Raw genomic sequence first — 22,283 nt, forward strand, 5'->3', positions numbered from 1 at the left:
CCAAGAATGGCCATATGGGTTTGGGTTGGAGGGGAGAGACAAGGGCTGAAGGGAGAGCTGTCGCAGGGCAGGGACGGGGAGGAGAAGGCAGAGGAGGGGAGAGCGCTCGGCCCTGTAGCAGCTCCCCCCGTGCCCAGGGCTGGGAAAGCCTCTGCCGCGGAAAAGAGGAGCGGAGCTGGGGAGCAGAGCTGCTCCCTGAGCTCACCCACAGAGGGCGGAACTGGCAGCGATGATGTCACAAGTGAGGAGGTGAGGTCACAGAGGAAGTCCTTTCCTATTGGTCCCCGCCACCCCAGGAGAGCCCTTGCTCCCGCTGCCCTGGTGAGCAAAGGGCCCGAACCTGCGCAGGAGAGGGCCACAGCCTGAGCTCTTCTTCAGAGGGGCTGGGCCGAAGCGGGGTCGGTGCCGGCCAGAGCACGTGGGGAGGGGACACCCTGCCCGGACAAGGCTTGGCCAGGCCCAGGCAAGCTGAAGATGGAGACAGGAGCCACCAGCGAGGGCCAGCAAGGATGGCAAGGACAGGCGGGCGAGGCAGGCCGGGCACGGGAGGACGCAGCGTGGGGGCACCTGCGGGAGCAAGCTGCGAGCAGCATGTCCGGAGAAGAGGAGGTCCGCACGGTGCCTGAGCAGGAGAGGGAGCCCGAAGCGACACGTTCCGGGGGCCCCTCCGAAGGCAGCGAAGCCAAGGCCAAAAAGAGCCGCTTGTCCCGGTCCTCCCGGGCCGGGCTGCTCTTCCCCGTGAGCCGCGTAGACAGGCAGCTGCGCCAAGGCCGCTTTGCTGAGCGCTTTGGAGCCAGGGCCCCCGTCTATCTGGCTGCGGTGCTGCAGTGGGTGACGCACAAGACCATGGAAGTGGCTGGCAAGATTTCCAAGCAGAGCAAGCAGCAGCGCATTTCTCCATTGCACTTGCAGATGGCGGTGCAAAAGATCTCTGGGCTTAGGAAGCTCCTGCGAGGCGCTGTGCCCAGGGGCCGTGGCAAGGCTGTCCCCCAAAGACGGCGTGTGGCCTCACCCTCCAAAAAGAAGACGACCAAGAGCAAGAAGAGATGCCCCACGCAAAGGGCTGCACCTGCCCGTGCCACTGCTGCTGTCAAGTGAGAAGAAAGCAGAAGCTCTTGCCCCACACCGGCAAGGCACGGCCAGGGCTGCTACGTGTGCAAGGCACTATGGTCTAAGGGGCAATAAAAGCTTCTGCAATGCCAAGCGGGACATGGGGCCTTTTTGTGCTGCGTGTTGGACTAAGTCTCCTGGCTGGACAAGGGCACGCGGCTGGGGCTGGGGATAAAGCTCTGCAAAGGGAGGCTGTAGAGCAGCCCTTGCTGAGAAGGAGGGCAGGAACCTGCCTGGGGGGCAAGTGGCCCTGACAGGTAGCACCTGCCTCCAGCTCTGGTTTGCACTTGGTCTGAAAGCAGCTGAGAGGGGGAGAAGGGATCTGCCCCACAGAGGATGGGCGTAGGCTGTGAGGGATGGAGAGGGTGGATGTTTCTGGAAGAGCCGAGGGCCCTGGAGGTGCCTCTTGCACCGTCCCAAGGAGTAATATGGGAGAGACTGCAAGTGCCCCGCAGTTGAACACCCTCCTTCCTGGGTGGGGAGGGCAGGAAAGCACTTGGGCTCATCACTATCAGCACCCCAATTTCCACAGCTGCCTGTTCATGCAGAGCCTGACGGCCGGGATCCTCCACACCTTCCTTTCCATGGCTCTTAGAGAGCCCTCAGGTTCCAGATCCAGCCCGAGCACACTGCCTGCCTTTCTTCCAGGTGAAGTACACAAGGACAGGCCCTCCTGTGGGAGCTTCCCACCAGGCATATCCCCATCTGGGACCCTGCAAAGGCAGGAAAAGCCCCTTTCTGACAGTGACTCTTACTCATTTTTCCCCACTTTTCCTATTTATTTCCACACTGCAAGGTCTTCGGGATCTTGAGTATGTATCCTATATGCCTAGGCTGAAGCTAGTTTTTCCTTGAACTCCATGGAAAGAGGTGGAAGAGAAAGGAAGGGCACACACACCATCGGGAAGTGTGTTGTCTGGTTTCCATAGGCAAATGCATTCCACTCAAAACTGCTACAAACAGGTGACCCAGCTCATTGCAGGATTTTCTAGACACTCGGGGCATGAAGCGCTTTGGCTGAAGGAATAGTTGAAACATACTCTTCTTTCCATCTTCTTCTGCTAACATACTCCAGAGTGGTTTCCAGTGGAGACCAGGGGAAAGTCACATCCATCCTCCCTTGTCTTTAAGCCTCAGAGACAATACGCAGCACATAAACACATCTCTGAGACACCTGGGAAATTATCTCAGTGGCACCACAAACTTCTTGTGGCTGATGTAAATAATACTGATATAAATACTGATGCTGTGGGGAATTTATCAAATAAACAGGTATTCCTGTCTAATCATCAGTGCTCCAAATGCAACAAAGTCACCTGCTACAATACTAGGGGATTTAAATTATTTTCAGTATACAGGGGCTATCAAAGGTTAAAAAAGGCACCCCACCCCTGGAAATCTGAAAGCAAGCCACGGATAACCAGGGTTTTGGTTCCCTCCTTTCCTGGTGTCGAGGTGTGTGGTGCAAGATAAAGACATACAGGAGAGCATATCCTTAACTTTGACCCTTAAGTTTGAGGTGTGATAATGAACTGCACTAGAATTTCTGTTTATAAAAGGAATTTTCACATTCTTCAAGAGTGAGGGTGCCTCTGACCATTTATTTCCAACCAGGATTTGCTTTCTGCTTTTCTTTACAACCGTATTCGGTGCTTGTTTAATTGCAAGGAGAGGAGAGCGGGTGCTGGCTCTGAAACTTTCGTAGCCCTGGCTTTGCCACTGCTTACAACCTCTCTGCTAATGGCCCTCTTGGCTGAGTGCCTTCCAGTCCCCTCCGCAAGTTTGTCCCCAGTCTACGTGATGTGAGAAGAACAGCGCTCTCTCTTAAACATGGGGGTGACGGGGGGAAGCAGGTGGCTCCAAACGAGAGAGCTTGTTTCCACTCCGCGGGACACTGCCGGAGAAACCTCACAGCCCCGGGGGCTTCACGGAGTATCGTCTGGCAGCCCTGCGTGGCCAGCCCCGAACATCGTCGCCAGCAGACGTGTAAATGCTTTGCAAAACAAGGAGTCTGAACTTTTAACAACCCCCACTGTGGCCTGTGTCACAGCACAACGAGGGCACTGGGAATCACCCGTGCCACTTGCAGAAGCCCCGTCAGACTTGTTATCGTTGAAACGCTGACACCTTAATGACGCCTCGTGCGGCTCCTCTCTCGGCACTGCGGGACCCTCCCGGGTGCCGTTTGGGCAGGCAGAGCCTCAGCCCGCAGGCTCCGTCACCCAGAGCACTCGGCAGGGCTGTGTGACCCACGTGCTTGGTTCAGGCTCTGGCAGTGCCTTGCCTGCATGGCAGCTCAGGCACGGCCACTGCCGCCACTGCAGCGCCTGTTGCGCGATGGCTGTCAGCTAAAAGTTGGGATTTCACCCTTTCCTTGGCTCAGGTTCAGTTCCCTTCTCAGCCATCTCCTTGTGCGTTCATCCATCCACTTCTCCATCTACAACAGCTCCCTGGAAGAGCCATTGTCACCCGCTCTGCCCTTTCTGGCTGTGCTCTTCACCTCTGCTTCCCTTGCCGTCTTAGGGATGAAGTGATTCCTGTCGGATACCTGCTGTGAAATCCCTCCCCAAACCTCCCCAGACCCCAGAGGTTGTCCCCAAGGACCAAAACAAACAGAGAGCGCTACTGAGAAAGCCACAATTGGCTGTGGGGAGGCAGAGATGGGGAAAGAGCACCTGATGGCACAGCATACCAAAAATCAGCTGCAATTTAGATGCTTAGATGCCCTTGTGGACCTGCCTTGGTTGAACTGTGAAAGGTGAAGCTCCTGCAGTCCTGGCCTGTGAGAGCAGCCATGCCCTGTGGTTTAAAGGGCGGTCTGCAAAGAAAGGCACCCGCATCTTGTGCGCTTGGCTTGGGTCAGCCATAGGGAGTCCAGGGGAACTTAAGAGATGGTGGAGCACAGGCGCACATTTTCTGGCCAAAGGGAGACATGTTGTCAAGGACGTAAGCTCAGCAGGGCTTAAGGTCACAGGTGATTTCAAAGGCAGGATGTGGTTAAAGATGAACGTCCTCGTAGTGATCCCTGTCCCTTATCCTAATGAGTCAGGGCTAGGTTGTGCAGCAGTCTTCAAAAAGGAATGGGCAAAGCCTTGAGGGATGCTTGGAGCAGGTAGCGAAAGAGCGTGCTCTGAGCGAGTTATTCCAATGAGGTTTGCGATGTGGTTAGAAAGAAGGTGATTTTAGCAGGGCTTAGAGTGCATGTGCGTGCAGGAAGGGGGAACATGAGATTCAAACAGCACCGTTCTCAGATGGGAAGGAGGTACTTACACGGGCACCGAGTAACTCGGTGTTTGCCTCTAATCTTGCTGAATTTGACCAGGGAGGAAGGACTTGAGGAACAGAGGTGGAAACAAGTCTTGGGCATGAGCAGAAAAAGACGCAGCCCCTGAGCAACACTTTGGACCCCCATTGTTGAGATAGATACTGCTCCCTCCAACTGTAATGCGGGTGTGCGCAGCCAGCCCAGCCATGAGGTAGGACGAGGTTTTGCTGGGTGGCAGAACTGGGGCAGATGGCTTTGGATCGAGGAGAATCAGAGACAGATGAGCTCCCTGGCTGGACTTAAACAACAGCTTTGTCTCTCTCTCCCACCAAGACAGCAAGCGCAAATCACAATAGCAAACGCAAATCACACTCACTGTTATCCTTTTCTCTGGCAGTGCTTCAGGTTCGTTGGCTGTAACCTACTGACCTCGAGTGGAAGGGTGTAAGAGAGACAGCCTGTTTCCCTGCATTCAGAGAACTGGTACACTCCAGGTGAATGAGGCGTCCCTCAATCTCCTGCCAAGTGGCCAAGAGGAGAAGAGTCACAAGCCCAGCTGTGCTCTCCAGCAGTCTCAGTTTGAATGGAGCATATATGGACATGGAGCTAGAACGATGCAGATGTGCAAAGGAGCATGCATCAGGAGGTACCCTGCTTCAGAAATGGGATGCTGGGCCAGGTGACCCCCAGAGGTCCCTTCCAGTCAAACTTCTTCTGTGAATCTGTGCGTGCAGGCATTATCTCTGGCTCTGAAGTGATAGCCAACGTGAGCATAATAAAGGATAATAAAGGCAGTGAAGCTCTTTTACAGACCCAGTTATCCAAATCGTGTAGGTATCTTGCCAATGCTGTTGCTTTTCATGATCAAATCAGGAATGATCCAATTTAGGGAAAGGTGATTCCTATATTCCCACCTCCCTTTCACTTTTAAAAGTCTGTCAGATTTTTAATATGTTATAATTTTGCCTTGGAAAAGGGAATTTGGCCCTTCTGTCATCTCAGTGTCCTAGAAATGTCTACACTGAATGTCTAGCTTTATAAATGTAACTGTGGCTGTTGTGGTTTGAATTTCAGTTGCTCTTTCTGTTTTTCCGTTCTGCTTTTCTCATGGTCTTTAGAAAAAGCCAGACTTCTACAGGGTTCAAGTAGGAATGGACTTACGTATCTGGTTTATTGATGCTCAGGGTTAGAACATCAGCAATAGCCTCTTCTGATCGATGAACATCTGTTCAAACCACATGGTATGTGGCTAATCAAATTTTGACATTTAGTGTGTTCACATTAGTGAACACAGCCATGGCTGGCGCCTGTTGCTGAAGGGGGTGCCAGCTTTCCCATTTCTCTTCTTTTATAAGAGGACAGCTGTCTCCACTGTTATATATATCACAGGAAGTTTTCAACAACAGGTAGCTGCAGTTATTCTCCTGAATTAATATATAAGGCAGGAACCTTCAAAGGCTTGTTTAGGATGAGGGCTAGGGAGATTTTTTCTTCTCCTCTAAACTTGTGCCAAGTAGAAAGATCCAGAGGAATTATGTGTTGAATGTAGTCCATTATTTTGAAAACCCCATCCCAGTTAGCAGCTTTATTTCCTGGAAGGGATGATCCTGGAGACAATTAATTCCATGAAAGCTGATAGACTGGTGGAATATATGGTACTTTTTAACCACTAGACCTCCTAGTTAGATGTGTCAACACAGAGACCAGGGAAGATTTTCCAAAGCATAATTTTCCAAAGCATAATTTTCCAAAGCAAATAGAGCCTGAGGAAGAGACATTTGAAATGTGGGTAAACAGGAAGACACTGTGAGTCAGGGTCAATGCAAGCACTAAACTGCGGAGTGCAGATACCTCAGCTAGCTCAGTCTGAGGAACTTCTGTGGGTAGCAGCCTGGAAAAAATCACAAAAATGTAGTTTCTCCACTGCAATGGTCATCATGTTCACTTCCTACATGATAGGTGTCAGGCTCAAAAGTGTGCAGAACCAAAACTCTTCACAAGCTCATTCACCCTCCTGAGAAGCAAAGCCCATTAGCATCATGTTTTCTCTCTTTTTCTTTCTAATAATAGAGCTGAAGCTCTAGCATCCTAAGGATATAAGAAATACAAATACCCAAGGGAAAAATAATATCTTTTTAGACCAACTGATATGCTCAGAAAAAAAACTACTACGGAGTAGTTTATTCTGACTGCTAGTTAGAATCGAGAAGACAAACTATTTTTTCTGGCTAGGTCAATAGTTCTGGTAAAACACACTACCTGCCTAGGATGGCTGCATATGAGAAAGAATAATTAGTTATCTCTAATAAAAGGAATAATAATCAGTCATTTTGTGTTGTGATATTCATTAGACTGTACAGAGAAACAGAGACAAATGCATTTGAATAATCTCTTATGTGTTACGTTTTAACCACTTAAAATTCAGTGAGAAATACCCAAAGAGCTCAGGAAGAAAGAGCAGAAAGACAGGAGACAGGTGAAAGCCTAGATCCCGAACTACACAGACTGAAAAACTCTTTTCCTTCTTTGAAGCTTCAGCAAGGCTTCCTTCACCTGCTTGTTCCTCAGACTGTAAATCAGGGGGTTCAAACTTGGGCTGACAAGACTGTAAAAAAGGGAAAGAACTTTCTCCCTCCCAGATGAGTTACCACTCCCGGGCCCCATGTACATGAAGATGGCGTTTCCATAAAACAGACCCACCACGGTCAGGTGAGAGCCACAGGTGGAGAAGGTTTTGTGCCATCCTGCCGCAGAGCGGATGCGCAGAATGGTGGCCAGAATGTGCAGGTAGGAAATTAGGATTAAGGCTAAAGGGAAGAGGAGGAAGCACACGCAAACAGCAAAGATCAGGACTTTATTGGCAGTAGTGTCAGTGCAGGCCAGCTTTAAGACAGCAAGGATTTCACAAAAGAAGTGGTCAACCTCGCAAGGGCCGCAGAAAGGCAGGTGTAAAGCCAGAGAGGCTTGTAGTGTACCAAATAGGAACCCAAAAGCCCATGAAACTGCTGCAAGGGTGAGGCACACCCTCCGGTTCATGATAAGGGCATAGCGGAGGGGATGGCAGATTGCCACATAGCGATCGTAAGACATCACGGCCAGCAGCACGCACTCTGTAAGCGCAAAGATTAAATAAAGATGTATCTGTGTACCGCACCCAGCAAAGGAGATAGTTCTGCCTTGTCCAAGGAGGTTCCTCAGCATATGGGGGACATTGTTGGAGGCGTAGCAGATGTCCACGATGGAGAGGTGGCAGAGGAAGAAGTACATGGGGCTGTGGAGGCGGTAGTCCAGGCAGATAAGCACAAAGACAAGTGCGTTTCCCATCAGAGTGTCAGAGTAGAGGAGAGAGAAAACACCGAAGAGGCAGAGCCGCAGGGTTGGGTTGCTGGAGAAGCCCAGGAGGATGAATTCTGTGACAGATGTTTCATTCTGCATGCTGTGCTGGAGGTGAGACAGCACAAACTGCAACCACAGGGATCTGGAAGGGAAGGAGCAAGGAAAAGGAAAGAAAATTGAAAGTTTTCCTAAGAATGTTGCGTCCTTTACTCCTTGCGCTGCAGCTCCCTTCTCCCTGTTTTTCCCTCTGACTCCAGTGGAAGGTGCGTGCTACCCTTACCATGCTGAGCGATGTAGATATGAATGGCAAGCTCTAATCTCGCACAAACTTTGAGCAGTTTTGAGCAATCTCGCACAACTTTACTGCCTAGCTTGCCCTTGATGTCTTTTTCTGAGCTGGCTTTTTTTTTTGGGGGGGTGGGATTTCTCTGTTGGAGAAAATAACAGCTCTCTATCATGATGAAGATTCAGATATCGATTAAGGTGAAGCCAGAACATCTTCAAAGCAGCTATTTTAAATCATGTCCATATTAAAATGAATGCACAGTTCATAGAATAATTCCAGTTTTACTATTAGACCAACTAGCATTTCTAATCCATTGCTGTGCTCCCTTCACCTTAGTGAAATGCATTCATATTGAAACCTGCAGTTGCTTGATCCATTATTCTAACTTCACTTCAGATTGCTGAACAAACTGAGAGCTACACTTGGAGGTACAGCAGACAATTATTGCTAAAAGAATGTTACTAACATTTATACACAAGATTATCCTTACCTGTAGCATCTGAACAAATGTGATTTGTTCAGCTCCGTGGTTTTGATTAGGGAAACCTTATTAGAAAGTTCTGTGTACTTTCTCAGACAACAGGTGAAACAAAGAGCTGTTCCACTTTGTTCAGCTCCCTACATTCATTTGTTTTTAAAGCCAAAGTTTTCTGTGTAATGTGTCTGAAGGGACTCTGTTTTGATTGCCAACAGGCAGTACAAACATTAATCTCAAGTATTACTCCCCAGAGTTCCATACCTGAACTCAGGGGATCCTACCAGAAAGTAAACACCACTTTATTTGGAAACGGACATGGCATTGTACTCACATGGCATTGTACTTACTGGCCCTTCATTCATATGGGTTTCTTTTCTGTTAAACATCATCTCTTCCACCACTTTCTCCTTTATCTCTTCGCTGCCTCCCAGAATTTCCCTGTCTCTGACAGCATACAGAGCTTTTTGTTTCTGAGATACTAGCATAGGATAAATCTTACTGTTAGGAGCTGCCAAATCCAGTATCTCGATGCAGCACAACACTGCTGCAGCTCCATGTCCCCGTGTTCAGCCAAGTAGTGAGACTGAGCACATATTTTCCAACTGGCACATGTACACATGCATATGTATATACATGGCCTGTCACATAGATCCACACTGATTGAAAACAAAGCACTCACACAAATACAAAGAGCACGAACAGCCTTGATCCTGTCCCCTCTCAGGCTACTCAGGATGAAAGATGCTCAGTGGAAAATATATACGTATGTACAGACGGAAGCAATATGGGTGCCATCAGTAGCTGACCTTAGACAGTTAACCTATTCAGTACTTGGCCCCAGGATCCCATGGTCTCCCAGCTGCCTTGGGTACAAAAACACATGCAAAAGGGTCTCGTCTCTTCAGTAGCTGTTCCAGACCTACAACTTTACCAGATCCCCTGGTACCTCCCATAGCTGGTTTGGGCCTCCCAGTCCCCCCAGTAGCCTACTCTCAGACCCTCTGGTCTCTTCAGTATCTGCCCCAGACCTATGGCCAACCCAGTCCCTGGGTCCCGAGCCCCTTATTCTACTTGCTGACTAGTCCAGCTTGATGCTCACTAGCAGTTGCACACACTGACATACACCCCCTCACAATATGTACACACTGAGGTCTCCACAGCTGCTGGTGCCGCAGGTCCATGGTCCCCTGTGGGCCAGGGTCCCTTTCCAGTTGCTGGCACTTAGACCGTACACACAAAGTAGAGACCTCCTCACTCAGGGAAATAGAAATGGAGTTTAATAAGAAGACGGGACAGATTACGGCGATATCATGGACGAATCAGAATAAACAACAAGCTGTAGTGTATCTGGATTCTGGGTTTTATTTAACAACCAACAAGATTAGCCCCTACTTGATTATTTCTTTCTCTCACACACATGCATGCACACACATATGCACACATGTGAGCTGATGAGGTTCAGCACATACACAGTGCTACAACCCAGAGACCGCAACTCCCCTTCCCAGCAGGGAGGTTACTGCAGGTCCAGGAAGGTCAGGCAGAAAGTCATGTTGGCTCCTGCTGTGCAGCTGCTCGCCGTTACCAGTTTCAGAGGTTGCTTGCCAAGGTCCCTGGGCATCCCCTGGCATTTGTCTCCATGTAACTCTCTGGTCTCCAAGGTCTTCCCCCACTTCCAGGATATTTCCTCCAGCCAGGATCTTCACCTTTTTCTTTCTGTGTCCCCTTCTTCTTTTCAAGAACCCTTCTTCTGTTTGGGAAACCTTCTTTTTGGCACCACTTCACCTTTCTGGAACACCATGCCCCCATTTTTCCCAAACTAAATTGTCTATGTGAGTAGTACAATGCCTGATCAGCCTCCTAATTGATCGTTCTGTCTCCTATCTCTTTATTAATTGTAGGATTCAGGACATGCCACTTTTGCTTATTCCAGGTGTTACCAAAATTTACAACCAGCCCATACTGGTTGCAGTTAGCAAGTAGCAGGCTTCTGCTTGAGCATTCAGAATTCAGTTTCAGACGTTCACACAACAGACCTTGCCATACATATGCACCCAGTCGTGTGTTGCTTGTTGACATTCACAGTTTAAGCTTTTTTTGTCTACGATGGGTGTTCAGATGCAGGGCATGGCCAAAGAAGTGCATTCCCCCTTCAGTCTGTGAGGTGAGCAGGGGAGAGTCAATACTCGTCTGATGGGTTTCATATCCAGACAATGTGGTCGATCCCTCTCCTGTGACAGCCCTGGGAAAAGCCACATCTGGGGGCTCTGTTGCCTCTGCCTAGGTTACTGGGATTCCTCTACCTCTGATTGCTCCTTTGTACTCCTTTGTGTTTGTGGAGATGAATATTCAACCACATAACCTAACACCGACAACACTGGGAAAAATGAGAGGTTGGAGAGCGTCCAGTGTTGAAGGTCGTTGATGTAAAATGCTGTTTGTGAGAGGCAGGAGACATAGCTCCCCTGCTTGTTCCTGAGCTGCTCTATAAGAAGCACTGTGTGCAATACGCTCTGTTAAACAGGCTGTGTCCGTGTCTGACTGCCTTGTCCTGGCTACAGCACCCTGTGCTGGGGGAATGCCACGGAGAGCAAGGAGGGTGCTTCTTCCCCATCAGCAACTGAGGATGCTCAGCTGAGTGCTGCTTCAGGGGCCAAAGTGGGGAGGGAGGGAAACACAGGAATGGGGGAGCTGGGAGTGGTAGGGAAGACTGGGAGATGCCTGAGAGGATCAAGAACCCTGTAAGCACAGGAAGGGCTTAGAGGAGATTCGATCTGAGGCCCTTTGGTTAACCAACCCCTCAAGATCTGGATCTTCTCTAGTTACCAGGTTACCTTGAGGTTTAACAACGTGTTGTAGAGATCCTGACTGGGAGACCACTGTACATTGAGGAGTCTGTGATCTACATGACAGTTAACCTGAGTAGGTGCAGGTCTGTGCTGTGCTGCACGTACAGTGTGGCCTCCGGGCTGTGTCCCTAGACATGTCCCTTGGCCACAGAATAAATTTAGCTGGTTGATTGTAGCAGAGGAACCTACAGGCTCCTGCTTTGTACCAGCTATTGCACCACCTGCATGGCCTTGCTTTTATCTAAAGTGCAGCAAGAGGGTCTCATGTGAACATCTTTTATGAATAGAGTTGTTTCCTTCTAAGAAAAATTGTATACTATCTTTAATGACCAAAAAGAAGGAACTTCTCCACAGACAGGAGCTGTACATTGTGCCAAGGGAAAATCCATCTAGGATCGGTCGGATGCTGCATGAATGCAGGGTGCCCAGCATCTGAAGGGACATAAGATTTACTTGCTGCCTATATGCTTCTTCTTATTTTATCTTATTGAAACAGCTGTTTTATTAAGTCATTTATTAATTCATTCTTACTGAGATCCAGAAAGAACCCTGCACTGCCTCCCTCTCTTACCTCATCCCCCTCTCTAGTGCAGAACACATGTGTTCTAGTGAAGCCTACCACGGGTAACTTTTGGGATGCTCTCTGCAGGGTGGGAGGGGAGAAGGTTTGATTTCAAAGCTCTGGCCAGCGCCCACCGTCATTGCAGTGTTGCCATGAGCAGGAGCAAGATATTCCATGCACACATGGTAGACAGAACAAGACATCATCAGCTCACCATGCAGAGGTGAAGATTGATGCTAGACTTGTGGAAATCCATCTTTCTTGCTGTTACACAGCTGCTAATTCAGTGATGGAAAAGTAGCTGTGATGGAGATGAGGTTGTCTAAGATACTGTATGACATTCCAGGATATTTAATCCCATCGTGTCCTCCTTCAGTCTGCTGCTGTGTTCCCATAGAACAATTTAACTCAGCTTTTGAAGCATCCTGGCCTTACCCTTGCCCTACAATCAGTGACCGTACTGCTCAAAGACTCACAACATACTAAACTTTACAGCTCCTCAACTCCCAGGCATGCAATGTCACCTGAGACTTCTGCTGACTCTCATTCATGCCCCAGACTCCCACTCAATTGCTGACACCCCCTCAGCCCTGCCAATGGTGCAACCTACTTAGCATAGCTCTTGCCCTCTGAAAAGGGACCAGCAGTGAGGTTCACACCCCTTCGATGAGCATGGCCCCATCCAGAATGCGTCCTGTTACAGTCGAAGATTGACCAAGGTCCCACAAGGCCCCTCTGATAGTCAGTGCAGCCATGGTATGGTTAATGCAAGCTGGGCCACCTTGGAAGGGTTTCCAAGTGCCTGGAGCCAGGGCTGGGGACAGAGGTGCAAAAGGTGTATATCTTTCTCCTTGATGGGTTTCTAGCCCTAACTTGGATATTTTGGAAGAACCCATGAGGCAGGTGAGGTTCAACAGTGCCTCAGACCTCAGCTCCATAACCATTGTGGTGTTAATCAGTGGTGTGAGTGGTTATTTCTTCTCGATATTCGTGCTTCTCTTAAAGCCTAAGCTTATGGCATGAGTGGATTTCCTAATAATCTTAGCTATATTAAAATTTCTTGAGCTTATGGTTGGACAGAAAAGCTTGCAAACATGATGCAAGTCTTTCTGAAAGGCTGCTAAACTCTCTCAAGTTTACTGAAAAATGCATCTCATGGTTTTAAGACAATCTCCTTGCGTTTGGGAAAAGGAAGGTCATGACACAGGGCATTGGAGATAGTGACTGGAGCCTGATCCTGCACCCACCCAGTTCAGGAGCTTCTTCTGGACTACAGTCTCTCAGAGTAAAGCAATACTGCTCAATAGTTTCCAATAGAAAGCTAAAGCCTAAAAAACCAGCAGGAATGTTAGGACCGGAACACTGTGGTCTGATGCTTGGTCAGCCTTCTGGATTAACCACAAACTGTCATTCACAGATGTGCCAACGCACATCAAATGATTATCCTCGTATCAGGAAATTTCAGCAGGGGAGGGGGCAGGGGAGGTTACTGAGTCTCATCATCCTGTTCCGAATCAAACCACATTTTTGACTGCAGTTTGGCATGTTGTGAATGGCACACTACTAAGTCCTAAACCTGTCACTCCTGGGCACACTACACATGTGGAACTTTGTCTGGTCTGTCCATACGTTTTCTCATGGGAGTGATTTTAACCCCGTGCACATCTGGTTGCAGGGCTGGAGCCCAAGTCCTGTTTCCACTAAGCTCATAGGAAAGATTTATTTTCACTTCCAGCCTCTCAGAAATCCTTGATCCACTTATTAATCTGCTTGGGGCACTATAGGAGATTTAGTTTGTCTTGCACTTTGCCATTCCCCATTTGCCATATCACCACCTCGGTTCAGAACAAACTTCTCAGTTATCTCTCTCAGTGCCTTTCCACTTTGTGCCACTAAATCCTTCGGAATACCCCCCAGCAGTAGGAGCTCTGAAGTAATGCATAGCCTTATATTTCTTGCTCTTGAATTATATTAACCCAGAGAACAATGCTGGATATTTTATGCTGATTTTTTTTCCATTTCAGTCCATTCAGTTTTGGAATATGAAAAATTAGAATATGGAAAACAAGAAAAAATGTAGTTTGCTAAAAATTTAACCAAGAAGTTACTAATGAAACCAGGTCTAAGCATACAGGGAAGGTCAAGATTATGAACTATTAAACAAATCTAAATAACAAGGTCTGAGAAATGGCGTTTCTTTATATTCTGAACTCTTCAATGGCAATTCCGACAGAGTTAACTCACAGGTTTCCATTTTATGTCATAACGGCATATTGCATTTGGTTGACTCATTGATTTCCTGGCCCAGAAGTTTGCCTTGTGACTCGCAACTCCAATAGCACTAACAAGAATTGACCATGTGAATATACTTTGCTGTCTACAAATAATTCCAAAGAATTGTTAATGTATTCTTGAGAAATACACATTTATTTGGGTTTGTGCATTAGACTGTGTGGAAGGAATTTTCCCCAGCCCCCACTTGAAAATGAAACAGTTTTCCAGTCATAATATTAAAAAAGACACTTCTGATAATTTTGAACAAAACTTCCCCTTTTTTAGGGAGAAGAGCTTTTAATTATGATTGCATTGAAACTTTCCTTCATTTGTTTTCTTTAATTTATGAATTAAAACTGTGACATTTGTAGTATTTTATTATGTCCCATTGATGATGCTGTTACCAATTACTCCCAGCTTTTGATTTACCCCAAAGACTATGCCCCAGAGGTCTCACAGTGTGCATAAAGGTCTGACTTGTTTGAATTGCAGGTGTTCAGAAGACTTGTTCTATACCCTGCATTTCTAACAGCTAGTTTTTCTCCTAATAGCAATGTAGTTACGATGTCTATCCCCTTTTTTTTCCCCAGTCCTTGTCAGGGAGATAGGAAAGACTGCTTCTGATAGCTCAGGAAAGATATTAATGGCAAGACTGAGCAAAGTTGGGCATCAATCTGTGATTTTAGAGTTGTCATCAAAGGTATGTTTCTTTAGGTAAGGAATTCCAGCAGCTTCTGCAAGTCAGCATTGGGTTTCTGCAGGTAAGCGGGACCATAGGGTCCTGAGAACTACAAAGTTCCCAGTGATTTCTAGAGCAAGGTGACTAGTGTCAGTGATGAAGGATTTAGCCCTCTTTCTCTCTTTTACAGCACTATTGGTGTGAAAGAAACAGTTCTCTGGTTTTGCCTTTTCTCAGATTTCACTCTGCCTTGTGATAAAGCTGTTGATTATAGCTAGGTTTTACTTAAAACATTAAAATGTATTTAAATGGGTTGATATATGGCACTAAGAGCACTAATATTGAAACTGAATGAATCAGCAGTTTGTTTTATCTGATACTACTAGCTTTTGAATATTGAACCATAGAAAGAAATGGCTTGCTGGATTTTATTTTGCAATGCTAGATGAACAGTGAAGATTTTGTCCAAGCACAAACCCGTCTTCTCCTTCCCCTGTATTTAAACTGTCTGGTTTTAAATACTATTGCACTTCTAGACCCTCTAGTCCTAGAATAGCAATTTTTATTGTGTGGTGAGATAAAAACCACTGGGATTTAAGCCTCAAAAAAGCCTCAAGTGATTTTTTTACCCTGTGTGTTCAGTGCTGTTAGACTGAGGTGCTACTTTGACTTCAGAGTAAGATATTGAACTTGGTTTTCTTACCATTTTACTTCATACTGAAGGAAGAGCAAAGAAATGTTTTCTAATACTACATTTAATAATATTCCTAATTGGAGATTTTGCAAAGAAGCAGGGAACTTAAAAGGAAACAAAGTTCTCTTTCTTACTGTTATTATTGCTTCACTGTAGAAATACTGTCCATTTGCGTAAGACTACTTCCTGCTGTTATACTGTGCTTTGGGGTTTATGAAGGGGAAATGGTTTTGTTACTTTTCTCCCCATTCGTGTCAGATTTCTTTTTGACAATGACCTCTTTCTAGATCAGAAATTTTATGATGAATGAAACCAAAGTGACAGGGTTCGTCTTGATCAGATTTTCAGATTTTCCAGTTCTTCAGATTCCGTTATTTGTCTTTTTTTTCCTGACTTACCTGGTCACCCTCACTGGAAATGTCCTGCTAATGACAATTATCAGGCTTCATCATCATCTTCACATCCCCATCCTTTCCATTCTCTCTTTTTCAGAACCTTGCTATACATTTGCTGTCATTCCCAAGATGCTGGTAAATCTAATAACAGAAGAAAAGTCCTTTTCTTTCACTGGATGTGCTGTTCAGATGTTTTTCTTCATTGGCTTTGGAGGCACTAACTGTATGCTTCTAACAGCAATGGGGTATGACCGATGTGTGGTTATATATAAATCTTTGCATTACAAAGTCCTCATGAACGACAGAGTCTGTAGACAGCTAGTGGCCTTTGCCTCAGTGACTGGCTTTACCTTGTTCCTGATAGGTACCTACTTTATATTCACATTGCCTTTCTGTGGAGAGAAGGAAATTAATCACTTCTTCTGTGACATGGCTCCTGCCATTCAGGCAGCTTGCACAGAAAGTAACGGAATTGAGATAGTAATTTTTATTTTTTGTATTGTGGTTGTGTTTGGCTCATTCTTGTGGATTCTTCTCTCATATGTTTTGATCGTCAACGCCATCCTCAAGATCCCCTCTACTGAGGGGAAAAGTAAAGCCTTTTCCACTTGTGCCTCCCATCTCACTGTGGTTGTTGTGCACTTTGGGTGCGCATCCATCATCCATTTGAGGCCCAAATCCACCTATTCCCTGGAGGCGGACACTCTGATTTCTGTCATTTATGCTGTGGTGACTCCCTTGCTGAACCCTGTGGTTTACAGCCTGAGGAACAAGGATGTGCACTTGGCCCTTCGGAAAGGTGTGCACTTGGCCCTTCGGAAAGGCCTGGGAAGAAAATTGTGCACAAGAATGAGGTGAGGGGAGCTCCTTGAAGTTCTGGTGTTAATAGTCTCTCCCCTTAGGTAGATGGGGTTTTTTGTACTTTGACAATGAAAAAATAGGGTACAATTCAATTTGGAATAATGCTGGTTATCAACCTGGATAATCCTATGATAATCTGTAATAGGAGAAATTGCACTACTAAAAGCTGACCTGCAGCCACCACTCACTGCCACCTATGTTGCTTACTGTTGTGAGCTGGTAAGGGAGATGAAAAGACCATTGTGACGGACTGAAGAATAAATTATTAGCATGGTACCTACACCATTTGGATAACTGGGTCTGTAAAAGAGCTTCACTGCCTTTATTATCCTTTATTATGCTCACGTTGGCTTTCACTTCAGAGCCAGAGATAATGCCTGCACGAACAGATTCACAGAAGAAGTTTGACTGGAAGGGACCTCTGGGGGTCACCTGGCCCAGCATCCCATTTCTGAAGCAGGGTACCTCCTGACGCATGCTCCTTTGCACATCTGCATCATTCTTGCTAGGACCTGAGATCACCAGTGTGGTCCTGAAGAACATTATTCGGTTCTTCCTTTCATACCACCCTGTGGAGGGAAGAATGGTCTTGTCTTTATGACCCAGATGGGTGTAGAGCCCTTCAGTGAAGCACGAGTCTCCTTGAGCCCAGATGATGGTGGCCTCTCCTCAGGCAACAAAGCTCCTGCAGTTTCATGAGAGCTAGAGCACAGCGTGCCCCCGAGCCCCGAGTTGGTGGCCGTTGGCTCCATGTCCATTTATGCTCCATTCAAACTGAGACTGCGGGAGAGCACAGCTGGGCTTGTGACTCTTCTCCTCTTGGCCACTTGGCAGGAGATTGAGGGATGCCTTGTTCACCTGGAGTGTACCAGTTCTCTGAATGCAGGGAAACAGGCTGTCTCTCTTACACCCTTCCACTCGACGTCGGTAGGTTACAGCCAACGAACCTGAAGCACTGCCAGAGAAAAGGATAACAGTGAGTGTGATTTGCGTTTGCTATTGTGATTTGCGCTTGCTGTCTTGGTGGGAGAGAGAGACAAAGCTGTTGTTTAAGTCCAGCCAGGGAGCTCATCTGTCTCTGATTCTCCTCGATCCGAAACCATCTGCCCCAGTTCTGCCACCCAGCAAAACCTCGTCCTACCTCATGGCTGGGCTGGCTGCGCACACCCGCATTACAGTTGGAGGGAGCAGTATCTATCTCAACAATGGGGGTCCAAAGTGTTGCTCAGGGGCTGCGTCTTTTTCTGCTCATGCCCAAGACTTGTTTCCACCTCTGTTCCTCAAGTCCTTCCTCCCTGGTCAAATTCGGCAAGATTAGAGGCAAACACCGAGTTACTCGGTGCCCGTGTAAGTACCTCCTTCCCATCTGAGAACGGTGCTGTTTGAATCTCATGTTCCCCCTTCCTGCACGCACATGCACTCTAAGCCCTGCTAAAATCACCTTCTTTCTAACCACATCGCAAACCTCATTGGAATAACTCGCTCAGAGCACGCTCTTTCGCTACCTGCTCCAAGCATCCCTCAAGGCTTTGCCCATTCCTTTTTGAAGACTGCTGCACAACCTAGCCCTGACTCATTAGGATAAGGGACAGGGATCACTACGAGGACGTTCATCTTTAACCACATCCTGCCTTTGAAATCACCTGTGACCTTAAGCCCTGCTGAGCTTACGTCCTTGACAACATGTCTCCCTTTGGCCAGAAAATGTGCGCCTGTGCTCCACCATCTCTTAAGTTCCCCTGGACTCCCTATGGCTGACCCAAGCCAAGCGCACAAGATGCGGGTGCCTTTCTTTGCAGACCGCCCTTTAAACCACAGGGCATGGCTGCTCTCACAGGCCAGGACTGCAGGAGCTTCACCTTTCACAGTTCAACCAAGGCAGGTCCACAAGGGCATCTAAGCATCTAAATTGCAGCTGATTTTTGGTATGCTGTGCCATCAGGTGCTCTTTCCCCATCTCTGCCTCCCCACAGCCAATTGTGGCTTTCTCAGTAGCGCTCTCTGTTTGTTTTGGTCCTTGGGAACAACCTCTGGGGTCTGGGGAGGTTTGGGGAGGGATTTCACAGCAGGTATCCGACAGGAATCACTTCATCCCTAAGACGGCAAGGGAAGCAGAGGTGAAGAGCGCAGCCAGAAAGGGCAGAGCGGGTGACAATGCCTCTTCCAGGGAGCTGTTGTAGATGGAGAAGTGGATGGACGAACGCACAAGGAGATGGCTGAGAAGGGAACTGAACCTGAGCCAAGGAAAGGGTGAAATCCCAACTTTTAGCTGACAGCCATCGCGCAACAGGCGCTGCAGTGCCGGCAGTGGCCGTGCCTGAGCTGCCATGCAGGCAAGGCACTGCCAGAGCCTGAACCAAGCACGTGGGTCACACAGCCCTGCCGAGTGCTCTGGGTGACGGAGCCTGCGGGCTGAGGCTCTGCCTGCCCAAACGGCACCCGGGAGGGTCCCGCAGTGCCGAGAGAGGAGCCGCACGAGGCGTCATTAAGGTGTCAGCGTTTCAACGATAACAAGTCTGACGGGGCTTCTGCAAGTGGCACGGGTGATTCCCAGTGCCCTCGTTGTGCTGTGACACAGGCCACAGTGGGGGTTGTTAAAAGTTCAGACTCCTTGTTTTGCAAAGCATTTACACGTCTGCTGGCGACGATGTTCGGGGCTGGCCACGCAGGGCTGCCAGACGATACTCCGTGAAGCCCCCGGGGCTGTGAGGTTTCTCCGGCAGTGTCCCGCGGAGTGGAAACAAGCTCTCTCGTTTGGAGCCACCTGCTTCCCCCCGTCACCCCCATGTTTAAGAGAGAGCGCTGTTCTTCTCACATCACGTAGACTGGGGACAAACTTGCGGAGGGGACTGGAAGGCACTCAGCCAAGAGGGCCATTAGCAGAGAGGTTGTAAGCAGTGGCAAAGCCAGGGCTACGAAAGTTTCAGAGCCAGCACCCGCTCTCCTCTCCTTGCAATTAAACAAGCACCGAATACGGTTGTAAAGAAAAGCAGAAAGCAAATCCTGGTTGGAAATAAATGGTCAGAGGCACCCTCACTCTTGAAGAATGTGAAAATTCCTTTTATAAACAGAAATTCTAGTGCAGTTCGTTATCACACCTCAAACTTAAGGGTCAAACTTAAGGATATGCTCTCCTGTATGTCTTTCTCTTTATCTTGCGCCACACACCTCGACACCAGGAAAGGAGGGAACCAAAACCCTGGTTATCCGTGGCTTGCTTTCAGATTTCCAGGGGTGGGGTGCCTTTTTTAATCTTTGATAGCCCCTATATACTGAAAATAATTTAAATCCCCTAGTATTGTAGCAGGTGACTTTGTTGCATTTGGAGCACTGATGATTAGACAGGAATACCTGTTTATTTGATAAATTCCCCACAGCATCAGTATTTATATCAGTATTATTTACATCAGCCACAAGAAGTTTGTGGTGCCACTGAGATAATTTCCCAGGTGTCTCAGAGATGTGTTTATGTGCTGCGTATTGTCTCTGAGGCTTAAAGACAAGGGAGGATGGATGTGACTTTCCCCTGGTCTCCACTGGAAACCACTCTGGAGTGTGTTAGCAGAAGAAGATGGAAAGAAGAGTATGTTTCAACTATTCCTTCAGCCAAAGCGCTTCATGCCCCGAGTGTCTAGAAAATCCTGCAATGAGCTGGGTCACCTGTTTGTAGCAGTTTTGAGTGGAATGCATTTGCCTATGGAAACCAGACAACACACTTCCCGATGGTGTGTGTGCCCTTCCTTTCTCTTCCACCTCTTTCCATGGAGTTCAAGGAAAAACTAGCTTCAGCCTAGGCATATAGGATACATACTCAAGATCCCGAAGACCTTGCAGTGTGGAAATAAATAGGAAAAGTGGGGAAAAATGAGTAAGAGTCACTGTCAGAAAGGGGCTTTTCCTGCCTTTGCAGGGTCCCAGATGGGGATATGCCTGGTGGGAAGCTCCCACAGGAGGGCCTGTCCTTGTGTACTTCACCTGGAAGAAAGGCAGGCAGTGTGCTCGGGCTGGATCTGGAACCTGAGGGCTCTCTAAGAGCCATGGAAAGGAAGGTGTGGAGGATCCCGGCCGTCAGGCTCTGCATGAACAGGCAGCTGTGGAAATTGGGGTGCTGATAGTGATGAGCCCAAGTGCTTTCCTGCCCGCCCCACCCAGGAAGGAGGGTGTTCAACTGCGGGGCACTTGCAGTCTCTCCCATATTACTCCTTGGGACGGTGCAAGAGGCACCTCCAGGGCCCTCGGCTCTTCCAGAAACATCCACCCTCTCCATCCCTCACAGCCTACGCCCATCCTCTGTGGGGCAGATCCCTTCTCCCCCTCTCAGCTGCTTTCAGACCAAGTGCAAACCAGAGCTGGAGGCAGGTGCTACCTGTCAGGGCCACTTGCCCCCCAGGCAGGTTCCTGCCCTCCTTCTCAGCAAGGGCTGCTCTACAGCCTCCCTTTGCAGAGCTTTATCCCCAGCCCCAGCCGCGTGCCCTTGTCCAGCCAGGAGACTTAGTCCAACACGCAGCACAAAAAGGCCCCATGTCCCGCTTGGCATTGCAGAAGCTTTTATTGCCCCTTAGACCATAGTGCCTTGCACACGTAGCAGCCCTGGCCGTGCCTTGCCGGTGTGGGGCAAGAGCTTCTGCTTTCTTCTCACTTGACAGCAGCAGTGGCACGGGCAGGTGCAGCCCTTTGCGTGGGGCATCTCTTCTTGCTCTTGGTCGTCTTCTTTTTGGAGGGTGAGGCCACACGCCGTCTTTGGGGGACAGCCTTGCCACGGCCCCTGGGCACAGCGCCTCGCAGGAGCTTCCTAAGCCCAGAGATCTTTTGCACCGCCATCTGCAAGTGCGATGGAGAAATGCGCTGCTGCTTGCTCTGCTTGGAAATCTTGCCAGCCACTTCCATGGTCTTGTGCGTCACCCACTGCAGCACCGCAGCCAGATAGACGGGGGCCCTGGCTCCAAAGCGCTCAGCAAAGCGGCCTTGGCGCAGCTGCCTGTCTACGCGGCTCACGGGGAAGAGCAGCCCGGCCCGGGAGGACCGGGACAAGCGGCTCTTTTTGGCCTTGGCTTCGCTGCCTTCGGAGGGGCCCCCGGAACGTGTCGCTTCGGGCTCCCTCTCCTGCTCAGGCACCGTGCGGACCTCCTCTTCTCCGGACATGCTGCTCGCAGCTTGCTCCCGCAGGTGCCCCCACGCTGCGTCCTCCCGTGCCCGGCCTGCCTCGCCCGCCTGTCCTTGCCATCCTTGCTGGCCCTCGCTGGTGGCTCCTGTCTCCATCTTCAGCTTGCCTGGGCCTGGCCAAGCCTTGTCCGGGCAGGGTGTCCCCTCCCCACGTGCTCTGGCCGGCACCGACCCCGCTTCGGCCCAGCCCCTCTGAAGAAGAGCTCAGGCTGTGGCCCTCTCCTGCGCAGGTTCGGGCCCTTTGCTCACCAGGGCAGCGGGAGCAAGGGCTCTCCTGGGGTGGCGGGGACCAATAGGAAAGGACTTCCTCTGTGACCTCACCTCCTCACTT

General features: G+C 48.8%; 4 protein-coding genes across 4 annotated transcripts; 2 read left to right on the forward strand and 2 right to left on the reverse strand.

Annotated features, from left to right (window-relative positions):
• Positions 1-474: 474 nt before the first annotated feature.
• Positions 475-5,565, forward strand: LOC104260512 (late histone H2A.2.2). Its single transcript, XM_059816729.1, has 2 exons — positions 475-1,086; positions 5,494-5,565. Exons 1-2 carry the CDS (start codon positions 475-477, stop codon positions 5,563-5,565), a joined length of 684 nt encoding a protein of 227 aa, XP_059672712.1.
• Positions 5,566-6,871: 1,306 nt separating this feature from the next.
• On the reverse strand, positions 6,872-7,810 carry LOC104254834 (olfactory receptor 2A12). Its single transcript, XM_009808720.2, has one exon. The coding sequence runs from the start codon at positions 7,808-7,810 to the stop codon at positions 6,872-6,874; it is 939 nt and encodes a 312-aa protein (XP_009807022.2).
• Positions 7,811-15,832: 8,022 nt separating this feature from the next.
• LOC104254835 (olfactory receptor 10T2-like) lies at positions 15,833-16,786 on the forward strand. Its single transcript, XM_009808721.1, has one exon. It carries the CDS (start codon positions 15,833-15,835, stop codon positions 16,784-16,786), a length of 954 nt encoding a protein of 317 aa, XP_009807023.1.
• A 2,504-nt stretch (positions 16,787-19,290) lies between these two features.
• Positions 19,291-22,048, reverse strand: LOC132316918 (late histone H2A.2.2-like). The gene is made up of 2 exons (XM_059816730.1): positions 21,437-22,048; positions 19,291-19,356 (listed from the first exon to the last, which is right to left on the reverse strand). Exons 1-2 carry the CDS (start codon positions 22,046-22,048, stop codon positions 19,291-19,293), a joined length of 678 nt encoding a protein of 225 aa, XP_059672713.1.
• Positions 22,049-22,283: the final 235 nt, after the last annotated feature.

This window comes from Gavia stellata, chromosome 4 (genome assembly GCF_030936135.1).
Source record: "Gavia stellata isolate bGavSte3 chromosome 4, bGavSte3.hap2, whole genome shotgun sequence".
Lineage (NCBI taxonomy): Eukaryota > Metazoa > Chordata > Aves > Gaviiformes > Gaviidae > Gavia > Gavia stellata.

Bases quoted from the DNA above. Each gene is read 5' to 3' on its own strand.
- LOC132316918 (XM_059816730.1), bottom strand. From the start codon at position 22,048: ATGGAGACAGGAGCCACCAGCGAGGGCCAGCAAGGATGGCAAGGACAG. The intron at 19,357-21,436 runs GCTGTCAAGTGA...CCTGTGTCACAG, and splicing joins CACCTGCCCGTGCCACTGCT to CACAACGAGGGCACTGGGAA.
- LOC104260512 (XM_059816729.1), top strand. From the start codon at position 475: ATGGAGACAGGAGCCACCAGCGAGGGCCAGCAAGGATGGCAAGGACAG. The intron at 1,087-5,493 runs GCTGTCAAGTGA...CATGGTCTTTAG, and splicing joins CACCTGCCCGTGCCACTGCT to AAAAAGCCAGACTTCTACAG.
- LOC104254835 (XM_009808721.1), top strand. From the start codon at position 15,833: ATGATGAATGAAACCAAAGTGACAGGGTTCGTCTTGATCAGATTTTCA.
- LOC104254834 (XM_009808720.2), bottom strand. From the start codon at position 7,810: ATGCAGAATGAAACATCTGTCACAGAATTCATCCTCCTGGGCTTCTCC.